General features: G+C 38.6%; 6 protein-coding genes and 1 long non-coding RNA gene across 11 annotated transcripts in view; 2 read left to right on the top strand and 5 right to left on the bottom strand.

Moving 5' to 3' along the window:
• The first annotated feature begins 4,109 nt into the window (after window positions 1-4,109).
• Window positions 4,110-7,406, top strand: LOC130691005 (potassium channel subfamily K member 2-like). Its single transcript, XM_057513905.2, has 9 exons — window positions 4,110-4,364; window positions 4,868-4,912; window positions 4,997-5,182; window positions 5,682-5,697; window positions 5,768-6,014; window positions 6,147-6,222; window positions 6,394-6,509; window positions 6,590-6,727; window positions 6,795-7,406. Exons 1-9 carry the CDS (start codon window positions 4,247-4,249, stop codon window positions 7,359-7,361), a joined length of 1,509 nt encoding a protein of 502 aa, XP_057369888.1. The 5' UTR covers window positions 4,110-4,246; the 3' UTR covers window positions 7,362-7,406.
• A 113-nt stretch (window positions 7,407-7,519) lies between these two features.
• LOC130691004 (asparagine synthetase domain-containing protein 1-like) lies at window positions 7,520-10,968 on the bottom strand. Its single transcript, XM_057513904.2, has 8 exons — window positions 10,829-10,968; window positions 10,400-10,773; window positions 9,673-10,339; window positions 9,435-9,611; window positions 8,490-9,357; window positions 8,104-8,419; window positions 7,855-8,042; window positions 7,520-7,788 (listed from the first exon to the last, which is right to left on the bottom strand). The coding sequence occupies exons 1-5, from the start codon at window positions 10,892-10,894 to the stop codon at window positions 8,914-8,916; spliced, it is 1,728 nt and encodes a 575-aa protein (XP_057369887.1). The 5' UTR covers window positions 10,895-10,968; the 3' UTR covers window positions 7,520-7,788; window positions 7,855-8,042; window positions 8,104-8,419; window positions 8,490-8,913.
• A 314-nt stretch (window positions 10,969-11,282) lies between these two features.
• LOC130691018 (uncharacterized) lies at window positions 11,283-14,379 on the bottom strand. Of its 3 annotated transcripts, none has more exons than XR_009001143.2 (11): window positions 14,314-14,379; window positions 13,889-13,965; window positions 13,488-13,729; window positions 13,318-13,428; window positions 13,010-13,129; window positions 12,738-12,835; window positions 12,522-12,577; window positions 12,251-12,351; window positions 11,959-12,018; window positions 11,685-11,760; window positions 11,283-11,458 (listed from the first exon to the last, which is right to left on the bottom strand). It is a non-coding gene; the product is annotated as an uncharacterized LOC130691018 (long non-coding RNA). The 3 variants fall into 3 exon arrangements; XR_009001144.2 differs by having other exon boundaries at window positions 12,251-12,354; window positions 13,594-13,729; window positions 14,314-14,378; XR_009001142.2 differs by having other exon boundaries at window positions 13,594-13,729; window positions 14,314-14,378.
• Window positions 14,380-15,003: 624 nt separating this feature from the next.
• The window catches only part of LOC130691013 (histone H3.3A), a 31,077-nt gene continuing 19,495 nt past the window's right edge, over window positions 15,004-26,585 (bottom strand). The window contains exons 1-3 of one of the 2 annotated variants that reach the window (XM_057513913.2): window positions 16,976-17,050; window positions 16,232-16,374; window positions 15,004-16,101 (exon numbers count right to left, since the gene is read on the bottom strand). In XM_057513913.2, coding sequence (XP_057369896.1) covers window positions 15,819-16,101; window positions 16,232-16,359 — 411 coding nt within the window. In that variant the 5' untranslated portion in view covers window positions 16,360-16,374; window positions 16,976-17,050 and the 3' untranslated portion in view covers window positions 15,004-15,818. Of the gene's footprint in view, window positions 16,102-16,231; window positions 16,375-16,975; window positions 17,051-26,585 lie in introns of those variants that run through there. The other variant, XM_059494547.1, reaches the window with a different exon arrangement.
• On the top strand, window positions 17,682-18,415 carry LOC130691017 (mediator of RNA polymerase II transcription subunit 9-like). Its single transcript, XM_057513916.2, has 3 exons — window positions 17,682-17,841; window positions 17,912-18,017; window positions 18,203-18,415. Exons 1-3 carry the CDS (start codon window positions 17,771-17,773, stop codon window positions 18,365-18,367), a joined length of 342 nt encoding a protein of 113 aa, XP_057369899.1. The 5' UTR covers window positions 17,682-17,770; the 3' UTR covers window positions 18,368-18,415.
• Window positions 18,628-21,829, bottom strand: LOC130691003 (GTP-binding protein 1-like). 2 transcript variants are annotated; one of them, XM_057513901.2, is made up of 13 exons: window positions 21,670-21,829; window positions 21,291-21,447; window positions 21,104-21,215; window positions 20,848-21,025; window positions 20,543-20,789; window positions 20,354-20,449; window positions 20,192-20,284; window positions 19,989-20,134; window positions 19,594-19,921; window positions 19,394-19,529; window positions 19,194-19,327; window positions 19,011-19,130; window positions 18,628-18,923 (listed from the first exon to the last, which is right to left on the bottom strand). In XM_057513901.2, the coding sequence occupies exons 2-13, from the start codon at window positions 21,426-21,428 to the stop codon at window positions 18,780-18,782; spliced, it is 1,872 nt and encodes a 623-aa protein (XP_057369884.1). In that variant the 5' UTR covers window positions 21,429-21,447; window positions 21,670-21,829; the 3' UTR covers window positions 18,628-18,779. The 2 variants fall into 2 exon arrangements, with proteins under 2 accessions (XP_057369884.1, XP_057369886.1); XM_057513903.2 differs by having other exon boundaries at window positions 21,666-21,824.
• LOC130690904 (E3 ubiquitin-protein ligase ariadne-1-like) lies at window positions 22,816-25,713 on the bottom strand. The gene is made up of 9 exons (XM_057513766.2): window positions 25,347-25,713; window positions 24,876-25,092; window positions 24,607-24,807; window positions 24,291-24,533; window positions 23,997-24,218; window positions 23,803-23,933; window positions 23,534-23,738; window positions 23,349-23,462; window positions 22,816-23,288 (listed from the first exon to the last, which is right to left on the bottom strand). The coding sequence occupies exons 2-9, from the start codon at window positions 25,083-25,085 to the stop codon at window positions 23,094-23,096; spliced, it is 1,521 nt and encodes a 506-aa protein (XP_057369749.1). The 5' UTR covers window positions 25,086-25,092; window positions 25,347-25,713; the 3' UTR covers window positions 22,816-23,093.

Raw genomic sequence — 26,585 nt, 5'->3', positions numbered from 1 at the left:
AGGCACCCTGTTTACATAAGGAAAAGTATGGAACCCTAAAAGCCTTAAAAAAAAAATAAACAGCTGGAACAAGGCTGATGTAAAACTTTCGTTTCTCTCAATAAATTCCCGAGGCTGAAAACCGAAGAAACTTCACAAACACATTGCGGTGAGTATCGCACAGTCAGTTAGGGTTATACCACAAGTTCCATTTGTATACGACAAGTTTGCCGATGAACGTAGCCGCATATTTACCAAATGCAATAGAACCAAAGAAAAAGTTTCGTGTTTGCGTGGATGGGCCCGAGTACTTTTTCGTTGATAAAATAACTATATACAATCTGACTTGCATTAAAAAGTAACACGCATGTTTCGTTGCGTCGTTGCATGAGCGAAAACAACTTGTTTGTCTGGCTGCTGTTTGGTTATCGCACAATTCAAGGTTTGTTGCACCTGCATAACTGTTAAATGAAAAACTAAGATAAAAATTGTCCATGGCTATGTGAAGTAATCGCTAAAGCAGCTACTATATGTTAAGCCACGTCGTTTCACATCCTTTAATCTAATTGATTTTTCAAAAGCCGCTGATCCACGTTGTAATTCTTCCTATTCAAAAAGATGAAGTATTGATTAGATAAAAGGCAAACAGTTGCTCTCTTATTATATGCAAACGTAAATTGTGAGTGCTTGTTTCCCAGAAAGACTGTACTTTAAGTGGTAAATGCATAATAAAGTAATATCAGTCAATGTCGTAAAGCAAGTTCTTCAGATATTGTCATTCTTATGGTGAAAATCGTGTTTTGCGCAGGTGTTGGCTATATACATGAAAGCAGCTGGCAATCATCTTTTAATATCATGTCGCGCTTATGATCAATCCTCAGGTCAATTGTAATTCAAGAGGCTAGTTCAATCACCGTCCGAATTCCAAACGGCGAAATCGTGCAGTCAGCAGAAAGAAATTGACGGCGTTGGAATTAAAGTGGCGTAACGGTTTGGCATTATGCATAGCAAATGAAGCGAATATAACATCCGGTAAGCATCGGGTATACGATTGCCCTACATTAGGTATACATGGAAAACAAAATGCGAAGAGTTTTTATTCATCCAGGAAAAAAAAATGAAAGGAATGCCGATTAACATTCAATGGCCTTTGTTTCGTTTTTAAGATTTCTTTAGAAGTAGGAATCAGTGATGCACTGTGAAGACTTAGTTCGATTTGCAATTCATCGTCCAAAAAGGATTGCTCCGCATATTTTACTTGCTGACGTACGCCCTGCAACGGACGTCATGCGTTTCTAAGAGGTAGGAACTACATATTTGCATTTCCCACTCCCGTAAGAAATGTAGATCATAAAAAAAATAAAATAGCTTCACAGCGCCTCGTTTTAAACGTTGATCAATTTTCTGTCAATTCATCGAATCAAATTGACTAGAAGCAGGTGAGATTTGCACAGTAGGATAGATCTACGAAAATCATTGATTTAACGTTGCGGTGCAACCACGTCAACAGTTGCGCACTGGGGGTTTCTCCAGTGAGATGCCAATCGCAAACCAGACATTGCGTCATCACCTTTGATTTTTTTTCTTAACAAAGGTGAGATTGATTTGCATCTATAGGTTGCATCATGTTGTACAGATATCAGCTTAGTTGCAACACCAATGCTGAATTCATTTAACCGTCGTAAATGATGTGACAACTTGTTGGATACAGTACTTATGCGCGGTTAGGCATTTGAACCAATTCTCCGAGTGAATGTGATCAATAACAGCATATCTACGCGCATGGGTTGTAGACGCATCTTTTTATTGATGACAAGCAGGGAACATGATTTAAGGTTATCTAACCTCCATGACAGTGATGAAAGTTTCTTATTGTGACATTTCTATATAGCATTTAATCAGCATCATTGGTGACATGTATGTCAATCGGTACGAATAGCTGAATTGAAAGCTAGCATTGACAAAAGCGTCGTTGGATTCAGTTGCACAAAAGAACTTTGTCCTGTATGTCAATGTTCTTTCCCCTTCTTTTGTTTCAACAATTTTAATGGGCCAAGATCTCCATGTCATTTGAAATCCAGGTTGTCAATCAGCATGTAACCATTTGCACACAAAAGCGTAATCTGTATACCCTGAACATCAATCGGTGGCTTGTTTCATTCCGGTACAAATGATTGGACTACTGAACTTCAGGCTGCTCTTGTGATATGAAATTTAATCCTAGCGAAAGCGATGTGATCGCTTAGAACCTAAGATGAGGGGGGTTTCATAACAGATCTCTTTTTTAGAGCAGTTCAGTAGACCACGGTCTCGAACGTAGCCTTTCCCCCCATTTTTCAAATTGGGGTTAAACCCAATTTCTAGAGCGCGTTTGGAAAGACTTGCTAATGCATTCTAATAGTTCCTAACATAGGTCTTCAGTAAATAGACGGTATAGAGTTTCAAAGCTTCTATTTCCAAATGATGCATTCATTTTCCTCGGCTTTATATTTGCATTGCCACAATGCTAAAATAACTTTTGACCTTCAATTCAGACTTGCAAACGACCATCTGCGTATACAAAATTGTTAATAAGTATTCACCGTGAAACCGGCTGACGTACGTAGGGACCCTTCTCTTTGAAATCGGATGAACTTCTCGTGTAATTACATTAACCACCAATGCTTACATGCCGCCATTAGAGCCTTTCTATTCCAAATGAAGAGTATAAATGAAAATAATGTGCTAGAAAGAGGCACTCTGATCTTTTGCATCGCAATCGCTTTCCTTTACAACAGCACATGCCAAAAAAAGGTGAGGCTGTTTCGTGATATACACACACACCGACTTTTGCTTTGTGTGCATTTTTATTCGATATCGCACCATCGGGAGTTTTACGCGCAACTTTTTTTCTTCACAGGGACGGCTGTGAAAGGACGTTTCACGACTGCAATAAATTTAGCAGCCTATAGTACTTGGTTAGTGGCTGGCATAAAAATTTAAATTTAAGATCATTTGCGGGAAAGGGCTGGTAAACTAGTAAGAACTAGTTCGCTTACTGGTTTTGCAATCTGTATATATCTCTTATCGTGATCGTGACACTATTATCATGGCGTGGAAACAAGTATTTATAATGATATACTTTGAGTGCAGAGTGATACGATTGTCCTAATGAACTAGATGCTAAAGTGAAATCAAAGAAACAAAAAGTTATGGAAGAAATAAGCAGAAATTGGGGGTATATCATTCATGTTAGGGATTGGGATAATAATTAGACATTTTCGAGTTAGACAACCGTGCTAGTCCAATCAATGAATATACAGCAATTTTACTGTCGAAAGATGTCAGCTTAGTATTTTAAAACAAATTCTTAGTTTTCAGAAATCCTAAAGATAAAGTTTAAAAGAGTTATCCTCCCATTTTGTAATCGATCCGCTTGATAGGCTATCGTTGTTCTTGTCGTAATGATGTCAGATCCACGACTAACTCTTGGGGACGAGGGTAAGCTGCAGAATCGATCGACTTCTTTTGGAGGGATGAAACATCTAGCACTCCGTTCTTATACGATATCCACAAAAAGACTTAGTGCTTCTTGCTTTCTCTTTGACCTCCCCCAGAGAGATCTTTGATAACAATCCAATGTCTCGTGGTAATGTGCCCTTTCTTCCAACTATTTTGCGCTTATAAACTGGAGTCACCAAAATACGTTGCTTAACGTTATACAGCCAGCTGTATATATAAACTTCAAATCAGCTTTCTTATTTGCATTTTACTTGTTGCGCTCATTTCACAATGTTGATTCACCGTACCAGTTTAATGAATTAAATATGCCAAACGGACACGGTGCATGTACGGTATTGTAACTCGTTTGAACGAGACGCATGGAAGAAACAAATTTGATTATCGTATTGATGACGAGTAATCTTACTTTCTTAATTATGTGACTAAATAAAAATCGCATTTAAAAACAATGTCTGGCCTAGAAGCTCTCTCTCCATATATGGAATTCTATTAGCGGGACCTGGTTCATATTCAAGTTATGTCGCTTTCACGAAAAAGGCATTTAAAATGTAATGCAGCAACGCATGTGGGCAAGTAGCCAAACTAGTTTTCCTATTTAGCTAGTAGCACTTTTCGCCATAGAAGCTTTATACAGGTGTGGCTGCGTCCGAACGCTATATACCTGATGCCTCTATTTGGCAGTTGTCTGTAGATTATGTGCAAACAAGTGAAGTTCCATCGCGGTGCAGACCTGGAATTTTGTTGAGAAAAGATATAGGAGAAAGATATGGGGTGCAAAAGCTCGTTGGTTATCCATTTGGGGTTCTGGTTCTACCTACTAAGCGGTGGACTAGTTTTTTATTATCTTGAAAGCCCAACGTATCATCTCTCATCGCTACCTAAACGTAACAATTTGAATATTTTCTTCTTTTTCTCCGTTTTGCTAGTGGTTATTCTAGTTTTGTTTTGTTGAATAATCTTGTTTTGACCAAGGCTCTACAGTCAGGGTATAATTTGCGAGAATAATTTTGAAGAATCAAATCGTATGCTTTCGAAATCTTATACAAATTAAAATGGAAAAGGAAAGACAAACACAGCTGAGAAAGCTAATGATTTGCTTACTGTCTCTGCTCAGTTTACTGTTTGTAAAGGAACTTTTGAACGCTACATTAGTTAGTCCTGTTTCCTTAAGTTTTTTTTTGTTATAAAGAAAAAGCGATGATTTGGAATGTGTCCTTGGTTTCAAACCACAGATAGCGTAGAGAATTTATCACGCAAAGGATATGGCGATAAGTGCTTCCGCAAGGCATTTTGTGAATGTCTTTTTTAATGCACGATGTTAACAAAATGAGAAGGAAAAAAAAACCTGCTGCTTATTTCTATCTAATGTATTCGTTGATATTTATAGAAATCATGATAAACGACACGTTCTGTCAGCATCTTGTCAATTCAGGTAAAAGCTTTTCTTAGAAAAACAAACCTTTGGTGATGACAGTCTTTCATAGAATTTTAAAAATAAATTTAAATGCCTCCATAGTTGAAAATCTCGTGAAAAGGCGTGACAGCGTGCAACGAGAAGATTCGTTAGTGTGGTTGGCCGCTGTGCAAGAATCGTGCAACACTTTAACATTTTTAAACAAGACCGATGAGTGCGCGAATGGAGACAATCCGTGGGAATTTTCAAGCGCATTGTTTTTGTGCATGACAATCCTCACCACCGTCGGTAAATTTAACAGTAACTAATATTTCGCAAAGTTTATTTGTCCGTGACTTAGGACAGCTGATGTAATATTCTATCTGATATTGGTTTGCTATTGACTTGCATGATTGCAGTAACTCATACCAAGTTTGGCCGGTTTGCCTTCTGTATCAGATTATTAAGGAAATAACGTACGTTCGAGGAAAACCTTTCACATTTTGTTTAACGTTCGTTTGAGAAAGGCTGTACATCCGCGAACCCGTTTATACTAACAACTAGAATTCTCTGGCTGTGGTACGGACTGTCCACCGGAATCTATTATTTTAAACATGTCTGAATTACTAACCCTATAAAGCGTGTTCGTAAAATGTAACGGATACTTTAACAAAAACAAAGCTGTTTTTTTTTTTACATATTTCTTTTGAACAAAGGTGCAATAACTTTGTAATGTAAGTGGCAATGACAGACACGTGTACCGTACGAATAATATTTTTATTAAATTTTGGATTATGCAATTTCACAGGTTACGGAAATTTCAGGTATGTAACATTTGATTTATTTTGACGCTCAGTTGTAAATGATGTTGAGAAATTTGATTTGTTTATCTAGTCCAAAAACCAGTTGGGGTAAAATCTTCTGCATGTTTTACGGGCTCATTGGAATCCCGATATGCGGAGTGTTTCTCACTTCGACCAGCGACTATTTCAGCAATGGCTTTCTGCACCTGTACGAACGACAACAGGAGAAATTTAAGAAAGATAAACAACTCAGCATCTTCATTGCAGCGATCTTATTTTTCCTTCCTGGACTTGCTATCTTCCTTTTCATTCCCGCAGCGATTTTCGTTTTCATCGAGGTAAGGTAAATCCCTTTAGTTAGTAAATATTTTTCATGCTCCTACCGCATTTCCTTTACACCCCTTTTTAACGACCAAACCTTGGATGCACTTACCACTGTTATTAGCTTTAATATTGTTCTACTTGTAAAGGATTGGTCTTACCTGGATGCTACATATTTTTCGTTTGTCACGCTCACAACCATTGGCTTTGGAGATATTGTTGCAGGTGAGAGTGATCTCCAAATTGACAAGCATGCTGCTCAACTCAATAGCAAATTGAATGCGAAAACATTTCGTTTTTAACTGAAACATTTTTAATGGGCCATACCACAGTGTCTAGTTGTTTCATTTGTTTCAATTGCATGTTACTATTTGCGAAACATTTTATTGTAAATAGCTCAGCAAACGAATTTCCCGCTGTTGTGGTTCTACCGTGTTTGTTGGATTATCTGGGTCACGCTAGGTATCGCATATTGGGCCATAATCATTACCTTCATCACAAAGGCTCTCAAGGTTAACATTATTTATCCGAATCGTTGCTTCCAGCAACAAACACTTTGGCACTACATTTTAATTCATTTTTATCTTGGCAGTCGAAAGAATTAAGGCAAAAATGGGAGGAAACAAGTCATGCACTCGCTGCGCAAGCTATGGAGATGCGAAAAGTTGTGGGACATCAGCTCTCATACAATGGTCAACACGGGAACGCATTTATAGCTTTGAAATCCAAAGTATCTACTACTAATTAAATTTTTAAAAACCCCTTTAGATTGACAAGAATTTTCTTATTTCAATTAGGCCGCCTTTGATTTCGCTTTACAATTTACGGGTTCCATGGGAAACGTAAAGGATGAAGTAAAGCGTCAGCCTCTCCCTGGTATCGCAACGGCCTTCAAACCTGATCTTGGCCGTGGGATATTCGCCTTGATGGAGTTGTCTGTTATGAGACTTGGTCAATATCAACAACCACTCAATCAATCTACTCCGAGTTCTACCGAGGATCAAGTCGACAACTCCAAGCAAACTAATGAAGCTATTCGACCATCACTTATCAACGCCAAGTCTTCCAGCATGGATTCCGGTTTTAATGATTCCGATATAACAGATAGCATTAATGATATGAACCCAAATCCGTCAAGAGAGCTATCAAAGAAAAATAGTCGCAGTTCTCTTCCTTGCACACCGGAGACGAAGGCCAACGTGAAAAAAGAAAGCAAATGGAAGTTATTGTCTCGCAGCCAAACTCAACCTGAATTGCAACATCGTAATTCGTTCGAAGGTCCACCACTTCGAAATCTGCTTATGGAAGCCATGCTGATTCTTAACGAAGCAGAAGAAAGAGGAACTAACCTTCATCAAACTTAAAAAAAAAAAAAGTGTTACTTATGGCCTCACTGTAATACATATGTTGTCTATGCATCACACCTCAAGGTGTGGACTTCGTACAGCACGATCAGTGACACGTCGAAAATAAATAGTTTTCACTGCTTTATTTGCGTCCTTTCGACTTACTTTCATATAGGTATAATCTAAATGTAATGCACATTTTATATAGTTTACAAAAAACGAGATAGAAATCGAAATAAATTAGATTCATCAATTGGGAATACACGACGATAAAATGCACGAATTTTTGTTCACTTTGTTATTTTGTTGGAGCAGATAATCCGAAATTGGACGGCGATGGCGGTGGGGCAGAAATACGTTTTTGCAATTCTCTAGTACAGTTTTTCGGTGTAACCATACCCGATGTGCTTTTCTTTGCTTCAATTCCCAGCATATCACGTAATGCCTGAATGAAATGAAGTAAATGTTTAGCAAATGTACGATCTCAAAAACCAAGATTTTCAAATGATACTTGATCGGTTTTACGTAAAGCCTGTTCAACATTTTTGAGAATCTCTTCGGTACGTGGCGAACGAATAATGGAAAGGCGATTATTAGAGTTAGACGACTGGAAATCACCCTCGTCCTCGTAGCACAGTTGTGGGTTACTGGACCACATACTCTCCTCGTCGTCATCTAAAAGTCGATCTAATTCTTGACCTAGTAATCGAATGAGTTGTCTTTTTTTCACAAAGAACTGACAGCAGTTGATGTCACTTACCTTGTGGAATCATCACGTCGTCTATGGTACTATAGCGTGGGCCGTCAGCGAACGTAGACAAACCTATGCGTGGTATCTCAATGCGTGGAACACTTTGTAACGACGAGCTACGGAAACGCTGGCCAATCTCTCGATGGATGTCACGTATCTCTCGGCCCATGTTACGAAACTCGTTACCAAAATCACGACTCATGTCCCGCAAATCAGCACTTAAACGACGTGACGTATCACGCACTAGTTCCACTGTGGCCGTAGCCAAAGCTCTCGGAGAGGAATTCGACATTCTCAATCAGCAGTAAATTTGAAACAAACCGATCTAGTAATTGAGTTTGGTTAGTTTGAACAACGGAATGAAAACCTAGGATGAAAAAAAAAATGAAATCTACCTGGCGGTATCAAATGAAGGGATCCGGGATAACGTTATTTATTCTCAGCCAGAGAGGCACGTTGAACAATGGCGACCATCAGTAATGAACCCATACACACAACTGACGTTCGCTCCCTCTCTCTTTTGACGTCGGGATTGCTAAAACACCTGATTCGACCTTGCCGAAACAGATTTTTATTTCTTTCTTTCTCATATGTCCTTCCCCTCCCATGTTTACGCGAGCCGTGCTGCAGGGTTAGTAAACTACCCAATCAGGATCTAGTTTCATTGACAAAAGGAAACTTAACCCGCGAAATGTTTTTCAAGACATTTTAGTCACTTCATATTTTTCTTTTTCTTTTAAAGGTTAATTTGTAAACATTTGGAAAAAAATACAACATTTATAATATGGCTGTATTGTTGAGGAAGTAAGGGTATTTTTTTTACTGGCCCAATTCAAGAGATTTTGTTAACCTATCACATTTGTGGGAGCCTTTTTCTTTTCGAGCTTCAGTTTTTGCAATCCTTGATCCAAACTGAATGGCTCTCTTGGGTTCAATGGCAGTTTTTGGCAATCCCAACTGATAGGCAAGGGCTCGAAGGATTATTTTATCACCTAATCCAATCGGCAATCTCAGATCGACTTTCGTCCAGATTGGCAATTGGGCTAGGTATTCAACAACCATTTCATCTAGATACGGCAATCTTGGAGCTCTACCGTGATCGGCTAATATGCGGTTATCGCGTCCCAGATTTCTCTCTGATATCCGGTTCATTTCCATTTCTACCTCGGTAATGAGTGATGTCCAGCCTCCATTCGCGAATCTTTGGCGATGTCGGGCATAGCCAGCCATTTGTTCATCAGCTCCGGCACCCATTAAAACAACCTAGAATCAACGCCAAGAAAGATAAACAAATTGCAGTATGACGGTAGTTTAATATAAGAACACAAATGTGAAGGTACCCTTGCTGGAGAAACATATTTTTCGCGATTTAAGCTACCGGTCAAAAAACCCTCTCCACGAGCAGCAAACCATTGGGCACAACCAATACTGTCATCGAGAACAGTGGACGCTGGATGGATGAGAGCCGCGATTTTGGATTTTCGCATATCCAATAATTCATCTAGTTCCACATTTATCTAAGCATAAAATAAACATGAAATGTATTATTGCTATATTGTTTTAACTGAGTCAAGGTACTTCGCAAAAATTCCATTTCCGTGACGGGTTCAGCGTCCGTAGCTCTTCTAGTGCTTGCAGGCCGGTTAAGCGGTCGGGCACATTGAATTCGTTTGCTGAAGGATTTTGTTTGTTGCGTAATGGAAAGGCCACATTTAACAAATCAATAGATTCATTTTTTGACCAAACACGATCGGTGAGTGCAGCAAGAACACTAGAGTCTAAGCCACCGGAGAATAGAATGGCTACTTTGGAATGAGTGCATTGAACGTTTGCTCCATTTAGATGCAGAGGCACGCACGTTTTACAAAGCATAGGCTGGCATTCGATTCGTGATTTTATAGAAGCTAGAAGAATGGCTTCCAATCCTTCAACCTCCTTTTGACAAATGTTCAAGTATTCACTTATTATGTGGTCAGATGATTTGTTTTCCAAGGAATGGGGAACCCAATCAAAAAATGTGTGCTCAGATATGGGTTTGTTGTTTACCGCATATGGCTTCCTTGAATAGATTTTTTTAACTTGAGTAGTATTTCCAAAGCTAATTTGGAACAAATGAGATGCTGGTATTTCACACAATGTTGAGTTCTGTGCAGATTCAAGTGAAGATGATGATGTGATCAACAGGGAATTCAAGATTTCCCCATCTCCAGCAGTGCAGTTCCAAAGTAAACTATGACGTCCAAATCTAAGTTGTACAAGTGGTTTCATGTTTTAGTATTTCTTATTAGTGCGCTCTTGAACAAACCTGTCTCTTCCTGTAAGTATTTTATTAAGATTCTTTTTGTAATAAACCAGAGACCAAGGGCCATTTATCATCTCCAAAACATTGCAAATTTCTTCCACTGTTTCAACATTTTCTAGTTTTTGAAGCAGAAATGCACTATCTGAAAGTCCTTTTGGAATACATTCACCTCCAATTTGGTTATAGAATATATCACCATTCCACAGAAGGATATTTCCGCTTGAATCAATTAAAGGTTGTACATCAGGTGCACTGCCTTGTAACCATAAGGTATGTCCTGAAAATATTGCTTTCCAAGACGTTGGGAAGTATGTCTCAATTTCACTATTGGCATCTGGACCTCGGCGTTTAAGAACATCTCTATCACCGTTGTTTACCTTTAAAAGAATACGGACTAAGAATTTGAAAGTAGACTAAACACATTAAATTTACCTTCTGTTGCTTAATATTCTTATCGTCCACAACTTCATTTGTAACACACACCAGAATTCCACACATTTTATATCTCGACCTCGAAAGTCAAGCACTGTAACACGGTTGAATTTCCCACTGAGCCTGTCGTCTGCTGGTTTGTTTACGACCTCAGGCCATGCTGGAGAATTTCTACAATAGGTTGCTGATCATTGTTTCTAACTATGCCAAAATGTGTTAATATTTTTCGGTTCAAGTTAGTTTTTAATGACTTATCAATTTTCTACTACAAGACCACCGCTATTATAAATTACTTTTAGGCATCACTAATGAAGATATGAATGTTGCGTTTGGCTAGCTGCTTTTCATGTTTAAGACGAATGCTTGCCGCTTTGTCACAGGTCAAACAAGTAATTCTAAGCGACTATGGTATCTTTTCCTTTGTAGTATGAAACAAAATTAATATCGCGAAGTGTTTAATTCCGGCAATTTTATTTCAAATACCAGTAGATTTTATCAATACATTTATTTCATACATTAAAACGATATAGCAGATGAACGTAGTCACTCGGCGATAGTTGAAATTCAGTTCAGTGATACAAGTGCTATTCACCACACCTTCACGACACGCGGTGAAAAAGGTTCTGAACCCTATCGAATAGAAAAAAAAATTCATTAATGCGTTGGAATACCTAACCCCGCGATGGGACAAAAGATGTTGCGCAGCTTTCCACTCCCCAGGTCTATGACATCAGACAAGGCGAAGGATATACTACGAACCTTTCTTTTCGACAGCAGGGATGTGCACAACCACAATAAGTGGTGACACCAAAAAAAATACCGTCGTAACAGAAACAGCAAGAGCCAACACTATTACCTGGAAACAACCATCGTCTGGTTTCACGATCACACTGACTTTCCGTCCACCCGTTAAGCTTCCTCCTTGCCGCGACCTGTTCATAAAGAAATCTATTAAAACCTATAAGAATAAAAACTGTTGCTTATTCAACCCTTAGATTTTCCATCAAGAGCTGAATAGAAGATCTTACACGGAATAGCGTTATTGTTCCCACCGTATACCAAAGAGTAGCCAGTTATGAGCCAACCCAATCGGCTTAAATAGTGGGGTATATCTAATGCTTGTAATATACCTGAATAACATTGCCAGCATGACACCTAACTCCTTGTAAAAACTTAATCCGCTCGAAAATCTAGAAATCAGAAAAAGTGTAAGAGAACTTGCTATGAAATTAAACATAGTATTTGACTTCAACTCTCAAGTCTCCAAACACTGCAGGATTTGAAAACGCTCATGCCAGAACGGCACTAGCACCCTCCACCCGCAGAGAAATCTATCTAGCACCGAAGTAACGCCACTAACCCAATTAAGGCCAGCCGCTGACTTCCCGATGCACTAAGAAAAGTTTTAAGTAATCTCAATACCTGAATGATGCACGCCTGGTGATCTTCAGATACATCCGTTACCGGCTAGAAGAACAGCAAACAAATCCAACTGCCAGATCTAAGCGACGCCGAGCTACGCCCTACTCAAGTAAAAACAAAAATGTTAAGTACCTTCCAAACACTTAATCATTCTTCAGACTGAATCAGGTAATCAGCCATAAAAAGATCTTCAACGATTAATTCAGAAGAGGTGTCAGAATAATGTGTCATCACGGTAAAACAAACAAACAAGTGTTGAAATATGAATTACTTCGCTATCTCCCCCTCCTAGGAACGCAACTGTAGACACCAAAACACCAAACGGACCTAATAAAAAACCAGTTAATGAAATACAATGCAGGTTATCGTACAAACGGCAGTTAACACTGTCAGTGGTAGTGACGAAAATACTGGTTATCATTATTCTTCAAAATTTATGCAATACATCATGTCTAAAGACAAAACAAGCATTAAACACATGGATTACCTCCACACTTCACCCGTGGATAGCGAAAAATGGCGGGCATGTGATACCCTGTCCCGAGTAAAACCCAAATGGTCGTAGTGTACGACATTCCACTTAACCTGCCAAATAAATTATAAAACGTTAATCTAAGACCAGCTAGGACACGTCACTCTACATAAGACATTTAGAGGTATCCTCAGTCTCAATAAATCAGTTTGAACCACCAGCATAATGTCTGGAATGAAGTATATCGTCACAGGAAAAATCTGAAGATAAATTGTAAAAACACACACCTCGGAACAAGTAGTTTGGAAAACCTCTGAACTTTCCACACCAAAAGTACTCCGAATAGCCGTTACTGCTACAGTGGGATACTCGCTACTCCGACGCCACATCGGAAGTACTGCAAACCCCTGCAAGCAAATTCCTTGATCAATCTTCAACTTTCCAAAGGCCAACTAAAGTGGCCCCACCCAAAAACTCAGAACCATGCATGTCTTATAATTTGTTTGATTTCATAATGCAACAATGTGCTAATCAGACAGAAATAATCATCACTGTAACCAGCAAAATTAAATGTATCTATAGTTGATAAACTTACTTCACATCCCTTAAGAAATTCAAGCAGTTGAACTAGGCTCCCCCAGAACCAAGGAAATATGGTAGGCCAGGCTACTTCTTCAGTTTACCCAACACCCTCATGCATGTCCACCTTGAAGAAAATAAATAAGATAAGTGAGAGCCAATACAGAAGTGTAGTGATTCCATTACAAAGATTCAGATTTGTAACAATAGTTTTCCTCAAAAAGATCAGAACAGGTCTGTGTTAATCATCACCTAAAATGCTTAAAAACATTACATGTTTGACACAACTCACCAATTTTGGTAACACCATGGTATCATGCGTAAGATAGATGAAGTAGAAATTGTATCGACCTCTTCTCAAACCACAGTATTTGGTATACTGATCCATCTTACCAGTTTGTTTAACCATTAAACAGTGAGGTTTAAACCTGTAACAAAATAAGTCAGATAAAGCTACTAACAACACAAAAATAAGGATTCCATTACATAGATTCAGATTTGCAACAATACTTTTCCTCAAAAAGATCAGAACAGGTCTGTGTTAATCATCACCCAACAAAGAAGAAATGTAAAATTTTGACACCTACCTCATGAATGTTGAAAACACCAATACAGAGGGAACCATAGTGTATACGACGACTCAAGTGAAACAATTCCGCACATCCTATGTAACAAAAGCATCAAAGTTTGTAAGTAAGAGAATTTTTTGGAGTTCTGTACTAATTTGATCTGTAAAGTAGATTGGAACATATTACGAGTATTTGCCTAAAGTAAATATTTCAACACAACGATGACAATGAAATCGGACCTATTACACTTTTAACCCATCACTGACATGGTGTAAATACACATTTTGAAGACATGCTCCATAGCCGCCTGAATCAAAGTAATCATAGCTCTGATACTACTCTTTAAGATTTTATCAAGCTTTTAAAAGAACAAGCTATTGAATTCTAAATTTTATAACTTACAATGGTGGTTAATAATTACTTAAATAGTAAAACAAACTTACCATTTCCGTTTAGGACGTGTGAGTGCCGATTGAAGCATGGTCAGCAAACCAAGCTGCAGTGAAATTGCTATCGATATCCACTGCACAAGAAACTTCCGCGATGGAATAGGAATGGTGAGGGGGCGGGAGTTGGGAAGAAGAAGGGCCGTGATTCGCCGAAAGTCCTGTACCGCATTGCCATACCAACTTAAACAAATAAAGAAGTATATGGCTGCCGAGCGCGAGCCCAACAAGCAGGAGCGGGCGAAGGTAAAACAGAAGCCTTCTCCTACCTCCCATCTCTCAGCCTCCCACTCAAACTGATTGAAAATTAATCTAAACACATATATTGATGTAAGCCTCTTGTGCTCTTGTACACCAGGGTAATTGAAAAACAAAAAAATTCATCATGAGTTGTTGATTTGTTAATATTATTTTAGATGTTGAAAAAAGACAACCAAGAAGCATTTAATAATAAATTAATCAAATGTTAATGTAATCAAATGCAAAGTTTCTTAATTTCCATATTAATGAAAGCGAGAGAATACCAGGACAAGTTCATGAGCTTTTTGTAAGCAACATAGGTACGGTCACCACTCCGGTTCTCCAATCATCGAGCTCAATTAAATTATTAACATTGAAATCATTTGATTTAAAATATCCTTTTTGTATCATCTTAGCATGTTACTAAAGTAAATAATCCCGTGTGGGTAAAGGTATTAGAAAAAGATTTATTAAATGAGTACAGCCACATTCTAGAGTACCAACGCGACGGTACACAAAACACGCCGAAGGGATGCTGAGAAATGAAATCTAAATGAGTTTTTTTTTTCCTTTTTTTTTAATGGGCGAGGGGTATGGGTTGGATAGAAGAAAATCCCACAAATGTGAACACAAAAAAGAAATTTTGCAGAGATGTCATTAGGAAAAGACAATCCCTCCACCAAACGGACACATACAACTGGCAATCGATTAGAAGAAAAAAAAAATGCGTTACATAAAGTCAATGAAGAATAGGTCTAATTGTCTTTTCTTGGATAGAAAGATGTGGATATAGTATCTAAAATGGGAGCGGCTCAGCATACGTTTCGTTCCCGTTTCTAGTTTTTCGAAGATGATACTTAATGTCATTTTCATTCTTGAGCTGTCTTCGCATGACAGGCAATGAAAGCATGAGGGAACGATGACCATTTTATCCGATCTGATTTACTTTGTTTTTAATTTATTTCAACGTACAACAAAAATCCCTCCGTACCGGTAAAAAAAAAAAATCATGAAGTGCGGTATATGAGATCGTGGCGGGTGCGCGACCAAAAGTCCGAAACAGAAGTATTGACGTAAAAAAAAAGTTTCGATTTGATTTGTTTTATATTTGAAGGGACCTTTTCCGAGTTTGAAATTTTTTAAAAATTGTGGTAGTGGTGGGGCGATGAGGAAAAAAAAAATGCTTCGCGTAAAAAATGATGCGTTAGGGGAGGGAAGGAAATTTAACTGTAGTTGTTTTGTCAGATAGGATGATATCTTGTTTAAGCACGCTCGCCACGAATGCGCCGGGCCAACTGGATGTCCTTGGGCATGATTGTGACACGCTTGGCGTGAATGGCGCACAAGTTGGTGTCTTCAAAGAGACCGACAAGGTAGGCCTCGCTGGCTTCCTGGAGGGCACCGATGGCAGCGCTCTGGAAACGCAAGTCGGTCTTGAAATCTTGGGCAATTTCACGAACGAGACGCTGGAATGGCAATTTGCGGATCAGCAACTCTGTCGATTTTTGGTAGCGACGAATTTCACGAAGAGCGACAGTACCAGGCCTATTCAAACGAACAGATTTAGTTAAGAGCCTTTTAACATTTTTACTAATGAGGTATGTATGAACGGACAAAGTAATGCTTTAGGTTAGTTGGATTAAATTTAATTTTAGAACACTCTGGATCCACTTGCCTGTAACGATGGGGCTTCTTGACACCACCAGTTGATGGGGCACTCTTACGGGCAGCTTTTGTGGCAAGCTGCTTACGAGGAGCCTTACCACCAGTAGATTTACGGGCTGTCTGCTTGGTACGAGCCATTTTTTATCAATTAACCTATAGGGAAAAAAAAAACACATTAGATAGAACAGATAGCAATCACACAGCATGCAAGACTCATGAATGACATAAGATGTTTTAACGTAAACCCCAGTATCAGTATTAAAACCAACCTGGAAAGTGTTCAAAACAAACCAATAGACCGAAATAAAAAAACACGTACAAGTACTATTGAACATCTGCAACTAACAAATGCAATAAAGCTGTAAATAAAATAACTCGATATGTACTCGATAGTCAACACGTTGAATGTCAAAAACAGCTTTGGCGGGAAAAAGCGTACACAATAAACAATGTGGCAACTACGGCGCTTCTACTATCGATTCATAGAGGGGAAAAACTAACGCGTCCTGTGAAAAATGTTCGCTTCCACTCTTGTATACTAGATATGGGGCTTGGCCGATGAACCTCGTTTCTGAGTCGAATAGTGAAAAACCCAGAAACGACAACTTTGAAACGCAACTTTCTTCATCACTTCATACCCAAGTTAGGCTCAAATAACACTTAATCGAAACTACGGAATACACACTTACTGATGACAACGACAAACACCCGAATTGGCACGAATAAATTGGTGAAAGATCAATTAATAACTTACCACAAGTAGAAGTTAGGGTCTGCACTCGCTGAACACCTTACAAACAATGGCGACGGTTTTCGTTTTTGGAGGCCAGGACGACGCCTAGGGGTATCCCGCTCTACCCCCCCCCCCTTTTTTTTTTTTTTTTTTCTTTAGCGCAGGCGCATTGCAAACAATACAACGAAAAGAAAGCTGCAAACTCCTGACGACTCAAATCAAACACCTGAGGAAAAAAATGCAACCACTGATTATAAATACGTTGGTAATCGATCGCGTTGCACCATCAGGAGACATACAATTTTTACATAAAGATTCCCTTGCTATTTTAATATAATCAGAATACTCGGCTAAATTGTTCTTTTCCAACATTAAGATTCTGAGTTGATGTGTGTGCTGACAGTCATCTTTGAGCCTAACAGTAAATTTCTTGCAAAATTGACCCACATTACGCCAAAAAGCCATGTTATTGCGACATACAACTTGTCTTTGCTAAAACTTGGCTGTGCCAAAGATGAATTGCATTCGTGCCCTTAATGGAATAAAAGTCCCTAACTCATCCCTGTTTGACATCATTGACTCATTTAATTTAGTGAAAATTGAGCCGTATATTTTTAAAGCGAAAGGGATTCTGCACAAATTCTTTTTAACACACAAGCCATTTTAACAATTTGAGACATGTTAACTTATATATATTCATTCAACTTCACATATTCCACAATTTAGTTAGTGGGGCGCTGAGCAGAGTATGCACATTGCCGAGAAAGAGTGGCAGGGTTGTTAATTCTCGTGTTTTTCTGAATTTTTTCTTTCCAAATGGCGACAACACAGTTAGCCGACGAGGGAGATTTTGATTTGCTCTCTACAATTTATGATATCATTAAAAGGTACAATAGCTTAAAATGTAGAAGACAAGAAAAAAATTTAATAAGGTTTGCAACCACGCCGATTATGTAGTGTCGAGAAAGAACAGCAGGATAACGCCCAGAAACTAAAGGATTCTCAAGAAGCTGGTCAAAAAGTATTAGAATTACAACGAAAACTCGATCACGCAAGAGAAGTGGTAAGTGCTCCAAAATTTCTTCCAATAATCCTAATGTTAATTCTTGCTTTATTAAACATTAAAGATATTCATACTACTACATCCCTTCCATGCCAGTTCTGTCTGTTGTTTCTATTCTAAAAACATTGGCTAACAAGTATATTTTACAACATGAAACAACAGTCAAAGATGTCATTTTTTTTCAGGTTAGGAAGCTTCCGGGCATTGAGCTCAGTAAAGAAGAACAGTTGCAGCAAATTGATTTGCTAAGACAACAACTTACATTGAAAAGAGATCTTCTCAACAAATATAGATCAATTACGTCATTTGACCGTGAAGCTCAAACAGAGTTTCAGATTCATCAGCATTAATTATGGTTTTTCGTCACTTATTCAATTACCTTGCAAACAACCCACAACTCATTGAGAAACTCTCTGACTCATACCCTGTACGACGTGCAGCTCAGCTCACAGTTTATGCCTACCACAAAAGTAAGGCTTTAGGTGAAGGAGCTATTCAGGATGGGTTAAAACAAGGGGCACAGAGGCTAGATTCATTCACTGGGAAATTCAAGGAGGAACTGGCAAAGGGAATGAACGAAATTAACAAAAATGCAAAAAAACAGTGACAGTATCTTCCAAGAATGTTGTATTTCTCATAGTGTGTCAATAAAGTAGTGCTGCTAAACCAAATTTGCTTGATTAAAACATTTGAAAATTTAGAGATCCAAGTGGCGATCAAAAACCCAACCCTTGATGTGACAGCAATAACGACAAAAAAAGGTCAATTATCTTTAACATTCGCCGTTGGAACTAACGGAGTACTATACGTGCGACGCCCCCGATTTCTCTTTGACGGTTTCTGGGGCTGATTTTCAAGTTTTTCTCCATTGTCTTGCAATTCACTACTTTGTGGTTGTTGTTGTTGCTTTTAAAACAAAATTTCGATATTTATTTTAATATTTAGCAAAGAAAATGACAATGTATGCTATTTTCGAAAGATTATACAACTAACCTGTTGAGAATATCTTTGCATCTTTGTTGGCTTCGAGCGATTACTGGTTTGCATTTGAACTGTATGGGGAATTGCTCGTACGACGTTTCCAACTGCCTTAGTTCTTCCTTCCCGGAAAACCTAGATAAAACCACGTGACCCATTTGGTAAAGCTCGAATCACCTTAACAATAATCTTAAATACCAATCTTAGACCAGGTTTGATGTATTCAGGATGCTTGATAAAGCGAAAATTAACTAAAGCTTTATCGCCGGTACGTAAACACTCTTGGGACATGGACTGGATTTGGGCCGTTTGTCGTAAAGAGCCACAATGAACTGCAATGTCAGCGAAAAGTTCCACGTTAATCTAGCACGTATTTCATCTACTGAATGGATTCTTACCCATTGCTTGATATCTTGTGCTGATCGTCGTTGGGTGGTGAAGAACTAGAATTTCTCCCTCGAATTCCCACGACGCTGTAGGGTTAAGTAGCGGTGAGACCAACACCATTCCTTTCCTGATTTGCGATCTTTTAATCTACTCATTTAAGGAAATTTTAGCTTCTGAGAAAAAGCGTACTAAATATCTCTGGTAAAATAACCTTTTTAAGCGCGAAAGAGGCCGTTTGACCTCCACGAACTTCTTTAACTGGCATCCGCTTACGATGTATACTTTTAATGGTAATCGGAATAAATTGTCCAACAGGGTCAGGTCCAAGGAGTAGAGTATCATTCAAACGAATTGTCCCGCGCAACGTTGTTCCCGATACAACTGTGCCAACTCCCGGGACAGAATAGGAATCATCGATGGAGAATTCTGCTGGCTCGTCAGCGCCGGGGGTCATGCGGGCGCTCAACAAGTTCATAAATGTTTTAAGGAGGTCAAGATTGAGCCCCGTAACGTTAGATACTTGAAAAATTGGACACAACCTAAAAAAAAAAATTTATAAATATTGTAAACCCAAATCTTTGGATTCCAAATTTGAATATTATCTACCGTTCAGAAACGAAATTTGTGGCGCTTAAGACAACATCATCTTTAGAACGAACCAGCAGCGGTGTTTTTCGACAACCTGGCGATTTTAGAACTTTCAGCAAGAGCCTGAGCGTGTCTTGTAAAACGTTCGCAGGACACATGTCAACCTATCATAACGTTTGGGTTAACGAAATTCAACGAGTGGAGATTGTGAAAACTGTTACTTTGGTTACGACGACAAAGACAGGCACATTCAGCGCTAATGCAAGCCCTAGATGTTCTTTTGTCATTCCTACAATGCCCGCGTTGGCTCCAACCTATTTTTGATAGAATTATTTCTCTGTGAAAAACGGTATCCTCATAGAACTTTTGGATAGATTAAATACCATCAACATTGTAAAGTCTGGAACATGTCCCGTCATTCCAAACACCGTCGTTTTCAAGTACTTTTCATGGCCAGCCAAATCGATGAAGGTCACTACCTGATGGAATACGATCGGGATTATAAAAGTAATAATAATTACTTTAACAACCAACAACAATTAAAAAAAAAAAAGTATTGCAAGCTTTAATACCTTTGTTGCTTTGGAGCAGATTTTCACCCAATCTAGTGTGCCATGGTCAGGCTCATTGACTACATTTCCACTGCTATCGAAACCAAGGATGTCATTGCCAACTGATGACGTTCTTCCTGTTTCAATTTCATGTTTATGACGAAAAAGTTTCTGCCGCGCAAGTCCTCGACCATTGTCCAAGTCACCATGAGTCAGAACGCCAAGCAGGGTCGATTTACCCGCGTCAACATTACCGACTACAGCGACACTGTTGTTTATACTTCTGCAGTTAGAGATATCAAAAATTTAAATGAGAATTTTTTTACCGAATTTCAACAAAATCTTCTTGTTCTGCTCGATGACGAATGAGATATTGGCCAATAATTCCACATTCAGAATTCCGTTCTCGAAGTAACACGCAGTCGGCTTCCAACGTCGTTGCTATAGATTCTAGCGTTGCCACGGAAGCTTTATAATCTTCTTCAGTCAATCCACTTTCCTCGCCTTGTCGGACACAAGCAGAAGTTTTTTCAGGCAATGTAAATTATATTGTTGCTTTGGTTTTTATCAATCAATAATTACCTTCACCAGCTCCAACCTCAAGTATGGTTTCACCATTTCCCATTTCAATTAAATATTGGAGCTTTTTTATTAAAAGGTCATATTGGCTTTCAGTTGGTTTAATAAGGGCGTCCTGCAACAATTGTATGTAACCATAGTAAGGGGTTGATATTGTCATAAGCTTTGCACATGTTGGAAATCTCATTACCTTTTTATTTACAGTAGAAAAATCAATCCCATTTGTGTGTAAAGTGTTCACATTGTCAGATGTATGCATGCCAGATAGAAGGTTGGCGAGGCTATTGCCACTCTCTGGTTCTGGGGACTTCCCTTTAGCAGTTGCCATGATTGGGATTAAGTGTAGCCTAGACACAAATTTGATAAAAACAGCTTATGATTAACAGGCATAGATCAGATATTGGAACAGCAGTATCTTTGTCAGAAAAACAAACAAACATACATGTCCCCTCTCCCAAGGCTGATGCAACAAACAAATCAATAATGAAAAATAATGAAACTATAAATCATCCAAGTTCCGATTACAAAATGAAAAACGTTAAAACGTCAAAATTACAAAACGTACTCACGGAAATAATATTCCCTACATACAAATGAATTGAATGGGGATCACAGACTAATGCAACCCCAATATTGAAAAGCTATTTTTCCCAATGTTCTTGAATAGGGCTTTGTTGTTGTGTGTACACCTCCAACACCACAAGATCCACAACTTCACAAAAATGACTACGGGCAGTATGGCCAAAATTAAAAACAACCGGGAAACCAATACTAACTGCATCATGATCATGTCTAATCTGGGCTCTTGATCTGCTCTCACTTTTTGTTTTCTGATCTTTGAATGTGAACTGAGAGTCTGCAAACTCTCAAGACCAAAACCTAAATTTTTGTTTCCTCTAGGGCCTACGGCCTAGTTCTTCGTTCTCCGGTAGCTAGGGGTTGCGCTTTTAAAAACATCAGAAAAAGGGGATACGAGAGTGTTTTATAGGTATCTCACGATCTCGGCTACCAAATTCATGTTGCGCGGATCACATTTAAAGCCGTAATTACTAGAGGAAGACTAGCGCAATAAAAAAGATCGAACACATTACCTACATGCGAAATCTTTACTCAAGTAGTATAAAGAATAAAATATTTTGTCAGTCTGCTATGTTTTGAGCAAAAATCATTTCAGCAAAGTTCGATAAGGATAAATTATATTGTTCTTCAACTTTTTTAATAAAGATATTAAAGGTATCATATATAAATGATTTGAGTGACAAAAGGAAAGATTTAAACAAACAAATCACACCTGCTGTTTTTCGTATACTTCGTATAACATTCACACAAACATATGAACTGAAGAGGCAGATAGGTACCGTATATGATGAAGGTGTAAGTTGTTACAGCAGGAGACGTCAGCCAACGCCGAAACAGCCTCCTTCAGCACATTCCAACAAACTGACGGTTCGCCATTTCCATTGTTTTAGAGAAAGACATGAAGGAGAGGTGCTGCCATTGTAAAATACTGCAAACAAAACAAAAAAACGAAGAAGGCCTACAAAAAACGTTTCAACGCTCCAAGCTGTCCAAACGTTCTTTATCAATAATAATCGATATCCGACAAAATATCGTTCCGCAAGACACGCGGTATGTATCCATTTCGCCGCAAAAGGGTACATGTACAAAGATGGTTTTAAAGCGATACAACAAAGAAAAAAAGGGGCGAAAAAATATGGGAGGGATAAACGATTGTTTAATGTATAGCAGAGCGCACAGCGAGCATTCCACACATACATAGAAGAAAAGACCTTAAATTTTCGAGACAGGAGCGTTAGAACCAAGTTTTCGAACTAGGCAGACACGAACTGAAACGTTTGCCCTTTAAATCTTGATTCTTTTCATTTTTCTAGGGGAGACTAAATGAAAGTGCTCTCGTCTCTTCCGACTTTTGTTGTGTTCCGAAACTTGGCACAACAAGGATTAGCGCAAATTTGTTTCGTTACTTTTTGGACTAGTCATTATACTCCCACCACTCCTTGTCGTACCCTTCGTAAACATGCTCGGCCAATACTCTCCTTCGGCTGTCGCAATACCGGTACTTGTCCTGGACTTTCTGTTTGATGTCGACGAGGTTCTCTTGGGTAATGTCGCGCTCGAGATATTCAGAAAGTTTTTCTGTTGCTGTCTCCAAATCCCTTTGATTGTCCTATGTGAAGTTAAACATAGGCCAATATCAAAATGGCAGGACTATTAACAACAAACTTACCTCAAAAATAACCGACTGATTATTCTTTTTTAGATAATAAGCGAAGACATAAGTGTACATCAACGTTTGTCGACATTGACAGAGAATATCCACAGCCTTTTTCAAGAATTGGACCTTGAAAAAAAAATATTTAATTTTACCTTATTGATGTATTTATTTATTGTAGCTGCAGACGTTCTTCTCACTTCAATCCAAGACATGTTGTGCTGTTGCATTTCTTCCATTTTCTCTTTCACGGTGGCGTAATGTTTGTGCTCGAGACGTAGAGACTGCATGTGATTCATGTAGCGGTTACAGTAGAAAAGGTAACGTTGTAGTGCCGCTCTCGAACGTTCCTGAGCATCGCGAGCTGCACGAGCCTCATCTTCGTCGTAACGATTACAATTGTACCTGATAATCGGTTAAAGCAAATTCACTTCTACACTAGGCGTCAATGAGATTGGAAACCACTTACCATGACGTTCCATGCGGCTCCCATGGTCCCAGACATACCCAACAAAACTCGGTTTTACAATGAGAGTTCTTGCAAACCATATGATTGCATCCTCCGTCTTTTTCAATAGTTGCCTTACACTTAGGGCATTCCTATAAACGAGAAAGCCAGAAAGATGGATTATTCCGGTCTCTGGGATCTATAAATTGGGCTACCTTGGTGTTGGCTGCAATCCAATTGGAAGTTTCGGAATCGTCGTCACACTTTTTGATCCATTTGCGGAGTAGAGTGCAGCGAACGGGCTCGTGCCAGTTATTACCACAAGCAAAGCAGAACGTATGCCCGCAACGACACGTCACTGGACGCGATTCAACATGCTGGACTCTGATAACACTGCTGCAATCCGGACTTGGGCACCATCTTAATAACCTATTGCACTGCAACGATTAAACATAGAAATAACAATTAATATTATTATTTTTATTTTTATTACATACAAAATCATTTACCTCCACAAAACTATTGGTAATCAAGTGCTGGTATTTAAGTCGTACTCTGGCGTCAGGTACGAGTTTCATGACTGTTGCATCGTCAATTAGAATTTCGCAGTTGTGAGCAGCACATGATATAGTCTGGCCAATGCCTTCTGACATGATTTTCGTCGTTAGATATTCGGCCCAGCAAGAGACACAAAAACGGTGTCCACACTCCAACCCAGACATCACAGACGAAGGTAAGGTAGATAAACAAATCTAAAAATAAATTTAACAAATTGAGCTGCTAATTTAACAAAATAAATAAATGAAATCAATAAAATTAACACACCTCACACTCTTCAACACTTGGACCTGCTCTGCGCTGGTCCTTCTTGGCAACTTTGGCTGGAACCGCAGCTTTGGCAAATGGACTCGCAACATGTGCCTCTGTAAAGAGTTTTTCTGGATCTCCATCATAGTATCGTTCCATTAGTTTCTCTTTATCCCAACGAAAATGATTCAACAGCATTCTGATCACAGTTGAGGGCATCTGAAGTATAGAGATGTGTGATTTTAATTAATACTCTCCCATAATCTTGAGAAGATTGTGTGTTATACCTCTACAACTATGTTAACCTCTTTCATACATTCATTCATGTGCTGAAGAATCTGCTCTGTGGTGAGTACCTCATATGGATATTCATCAAGTTCTTGCCTTTCTTTGGGATTGTTTGGTTCTTCCACCATTGCAAACTCAACATCATCATCCCCACTGGACTCATTTCCAGAGTCATAATCATCATACATGATTTCCTCGTCAGAATCCATTACACACCTAAGAAAAACAAAAGGGAAAATATTACTTAACCTTCCACTAACTGCTGGCCTCCAAGAATATTCAATAAAATAATTTCATATTTGTCTTTTTTCTATATGAAGTTTAAACACAAAGTTGACTGGGATAACATCATAATCAATAAAGGGCATTTAAACAATATGAAGTTAGGTGCGATTCGACACTCCCTTGAAACGACAATAATCTGTTACATTTCTCCGACGTTTATGCTACAACAGATCAGGTGCACAAACCTGGTATTTTGAGACAATGGACGTTGATAAGCACTTGGTGTATACTCGTACACTGGCAAATCGGTTCCACTAGGACACTAAATCTCTTCAGCTGAATGATTATCAATTTTTGTTAGGAAAATGGAAAGCGACCGTAGAACTGGAGAACGATCTCTAGTCTGCGAAGTGAAATCCCTGAAAGCTCCAATTGCAACAAAAAAGGGGTTGGCCGTCAAACACGAATGGCCAAGGACGTCTCTCACTCTTCGTCTTTGGCTATTCCGGGTCTCAAGTTTACAGCAAACTTTTCTTTTGTCTTTGGTCTTCACTAGCCTTCGAGAGGTCGACTGCCTCCACAGTCCACACAACGTAAAACTAGTTGTCGGACATTGGGATCTACGAATGCCTTACAGTGTTGCAGTTGCAGTCATATAAATGATAATAAACACAAATTCAATAACATAAAAGCCAATAGTTTTGTCAGATTACTTAAACTAAAAATTCTACCAGATATAACTTTATTCTCAATAATAGTTTGGCGCTGAAGGGAGGAAACTCAAAAATCATTACTAGATTCGCGGAATAAATAAGTTCGGACTAATAATCTGAGAAAAAATGCAGTAATTTCTTTTTACCTACCATACGTAAAAACTGTTTTATTTGTCGTTTAGTTGCTTAAGATATTAGTGTTAATTTTGATTAAAAGTTTCCTGGTTATGTTTTTTAGCTTTTTAGTTTTTTTGTCGATAAATTTTTTCATTACTAAAGTTCCCGAGACCATCATAAGATGGCGTTGTCACAAATTTTTTGCTTCATCATGCTTAATTTTGCTTCACATGCTTTCATTTATACCCGTCTTAACGATAGCTATTTTAATCTAAATTAAGTCGATTAAGGATTGCATATAGCAAACAGCATGATGAGTAAAAACAGTCAGATTGTAAAAACTAACAGGTATTATCACGCCTGCGTAATACCTCTCTGAATTTTACAAAATATGCCCAATGTGCTCGACATTTCACTCGTATTGTACGTGGAAACTTTTGTACTTTTATCCGAAAAACTGCGTAAAGCAATTTTTCTGACAGTTAATTCGAAAGTAAAGCAAAAATCAATCAGATGTTAATGGCAAAAGAAGCCAAGTTTGAGCTCTTATAATGTTAAAATTGCCGAATCAGGGCGCGTAAAAGTTTTGTCTTGTTACCCTTGACAACGATTAGAACACAATGTTTGATACAAAAGCCGGCTGATCAAACGTGA

Source organism: Daphnia carinata, chromosome 1, assembly GCF_022539665.2.
Source record: "Daphnia carinata strain CSIRO-1 chromosome 1, CSIRO_AGI_Dcar_HiC_V3, whole genome shotgun sequence".
Taxonomy (NCBI): domain Eukaryota; kingdom Metazoa; phylum Arthropoda; class Branchiopoda; order Diplostraca; family Daphniidae; genus Daphnia; species Daphnia carinata.
Note: the sequence above shows the minus strand (reverse complement) of the source record. Positions and strands in the feature narration are given on the sequence as shown.

Bases quoted from the DNA above. Each gene is read 5' to 3' on its own strand.
- LOC130691004 (XM_057513904.2), bottom strand. From the start codon at position 10,894: ATGTGTGGAATTCTGGTGTGTGTTACAAATGAAGTTGTGGACGATAAG. The intron at 10,340-10,399 runs GTTTGTTCAAGA...TGTACAACTTAG, and splicing joins ATACTTACAGGAAGAGACAG to ATTTGGACGTCATAGTTTAC. The intron at 9,358-9,434 runs GTACCTTCACAT...CGTTGATTCTAG, and splicing joins AATATGTTTCTCCAGCAAGG to GTTGTTTTAATGGGTGCCGG.
- LOC130691003 (XM_057513901.2), bottom strand. From the start codon at position 21,428: ATGGCAACTGCTAAAGGGAAGTCCCCAGAACCAGAGAGTGGCAATAGC. The intron at 21,216-21,290 runs GTAATGAGATTT...CAATTGTTGCAG, and splicing joins TTTCTACTGTAAATAAAAAG to GACGCCCTTATTAAACCAAC. The intron at 21,026-21,103 runs GTAATTATTGAT...GTGTCCGACAAG, and splicing joins TGAGGTTGGAGCTGGTGAAG to GCGAGGAAAGTGGATTGACT.
- LOC130691005 (XM_057513905.2), top strand. From the start codon at position 4,247: ATGGGGTGCAAAAGCTCGTTGGTTATCCATTTGGGGTTCTGGTTCTAC. The intron at 4,365-4,867 runs GTAACAATTTGA...TGATATTTATAG, and splicing joins TCTCTCATCGCTACCTAAAC to AAATCATGATAAACGACACG. The intron at 6,223-6,393 runs GTGAGAGTGATC...TATTGTAAATAG, and splicing joins CTTTGGAGATATTGTTGCAG to CTCAGCAAACGAATTTCCCG.
- LOC130690904 (XM_057513766.2), bottom strand. From the start codon at position 25,085: ATGGATTCTGACGAGGAAATCATGTATGATGATTATGACTCTGGAAAT. The intron at 24,219-24,290 runs GTAAATGATTTT...TAATCGTTGCAG, and splicing joins TTACCAATAGTTTTGTGGAG to TGCAATAGGTTATTAAGATG. The intron at 23,289-23,348 runs GTAAGTTTGTTG...AACTTCACATAG, and splicing joins ATCAGTCGGTTATTTTTGAG to GACAATCAAAGGGATTTGGA.
- LOC130691017 (XM_057513916.2), top strand. From the start codon at position 17,771: ATGGCGACAACACAGTTAGCCGACGAGGGAGATTTTGATTTGCTCTCT. The intron at 17,842-17,911 runs GTACAATAGCTT...CCGATTATGTAG, and splicing joins ATTTATGATATCATTAAAAG to TGTCGAGAAAGAACAGCAGG. The intron at 18,018-18,202 runs GTAAGTGCTCCA...ATTTTTTTTCAG, and splicing joins TCGATCACGCAAGAGAAGTG to GTTAGGAAGCTTCCGGGCAT.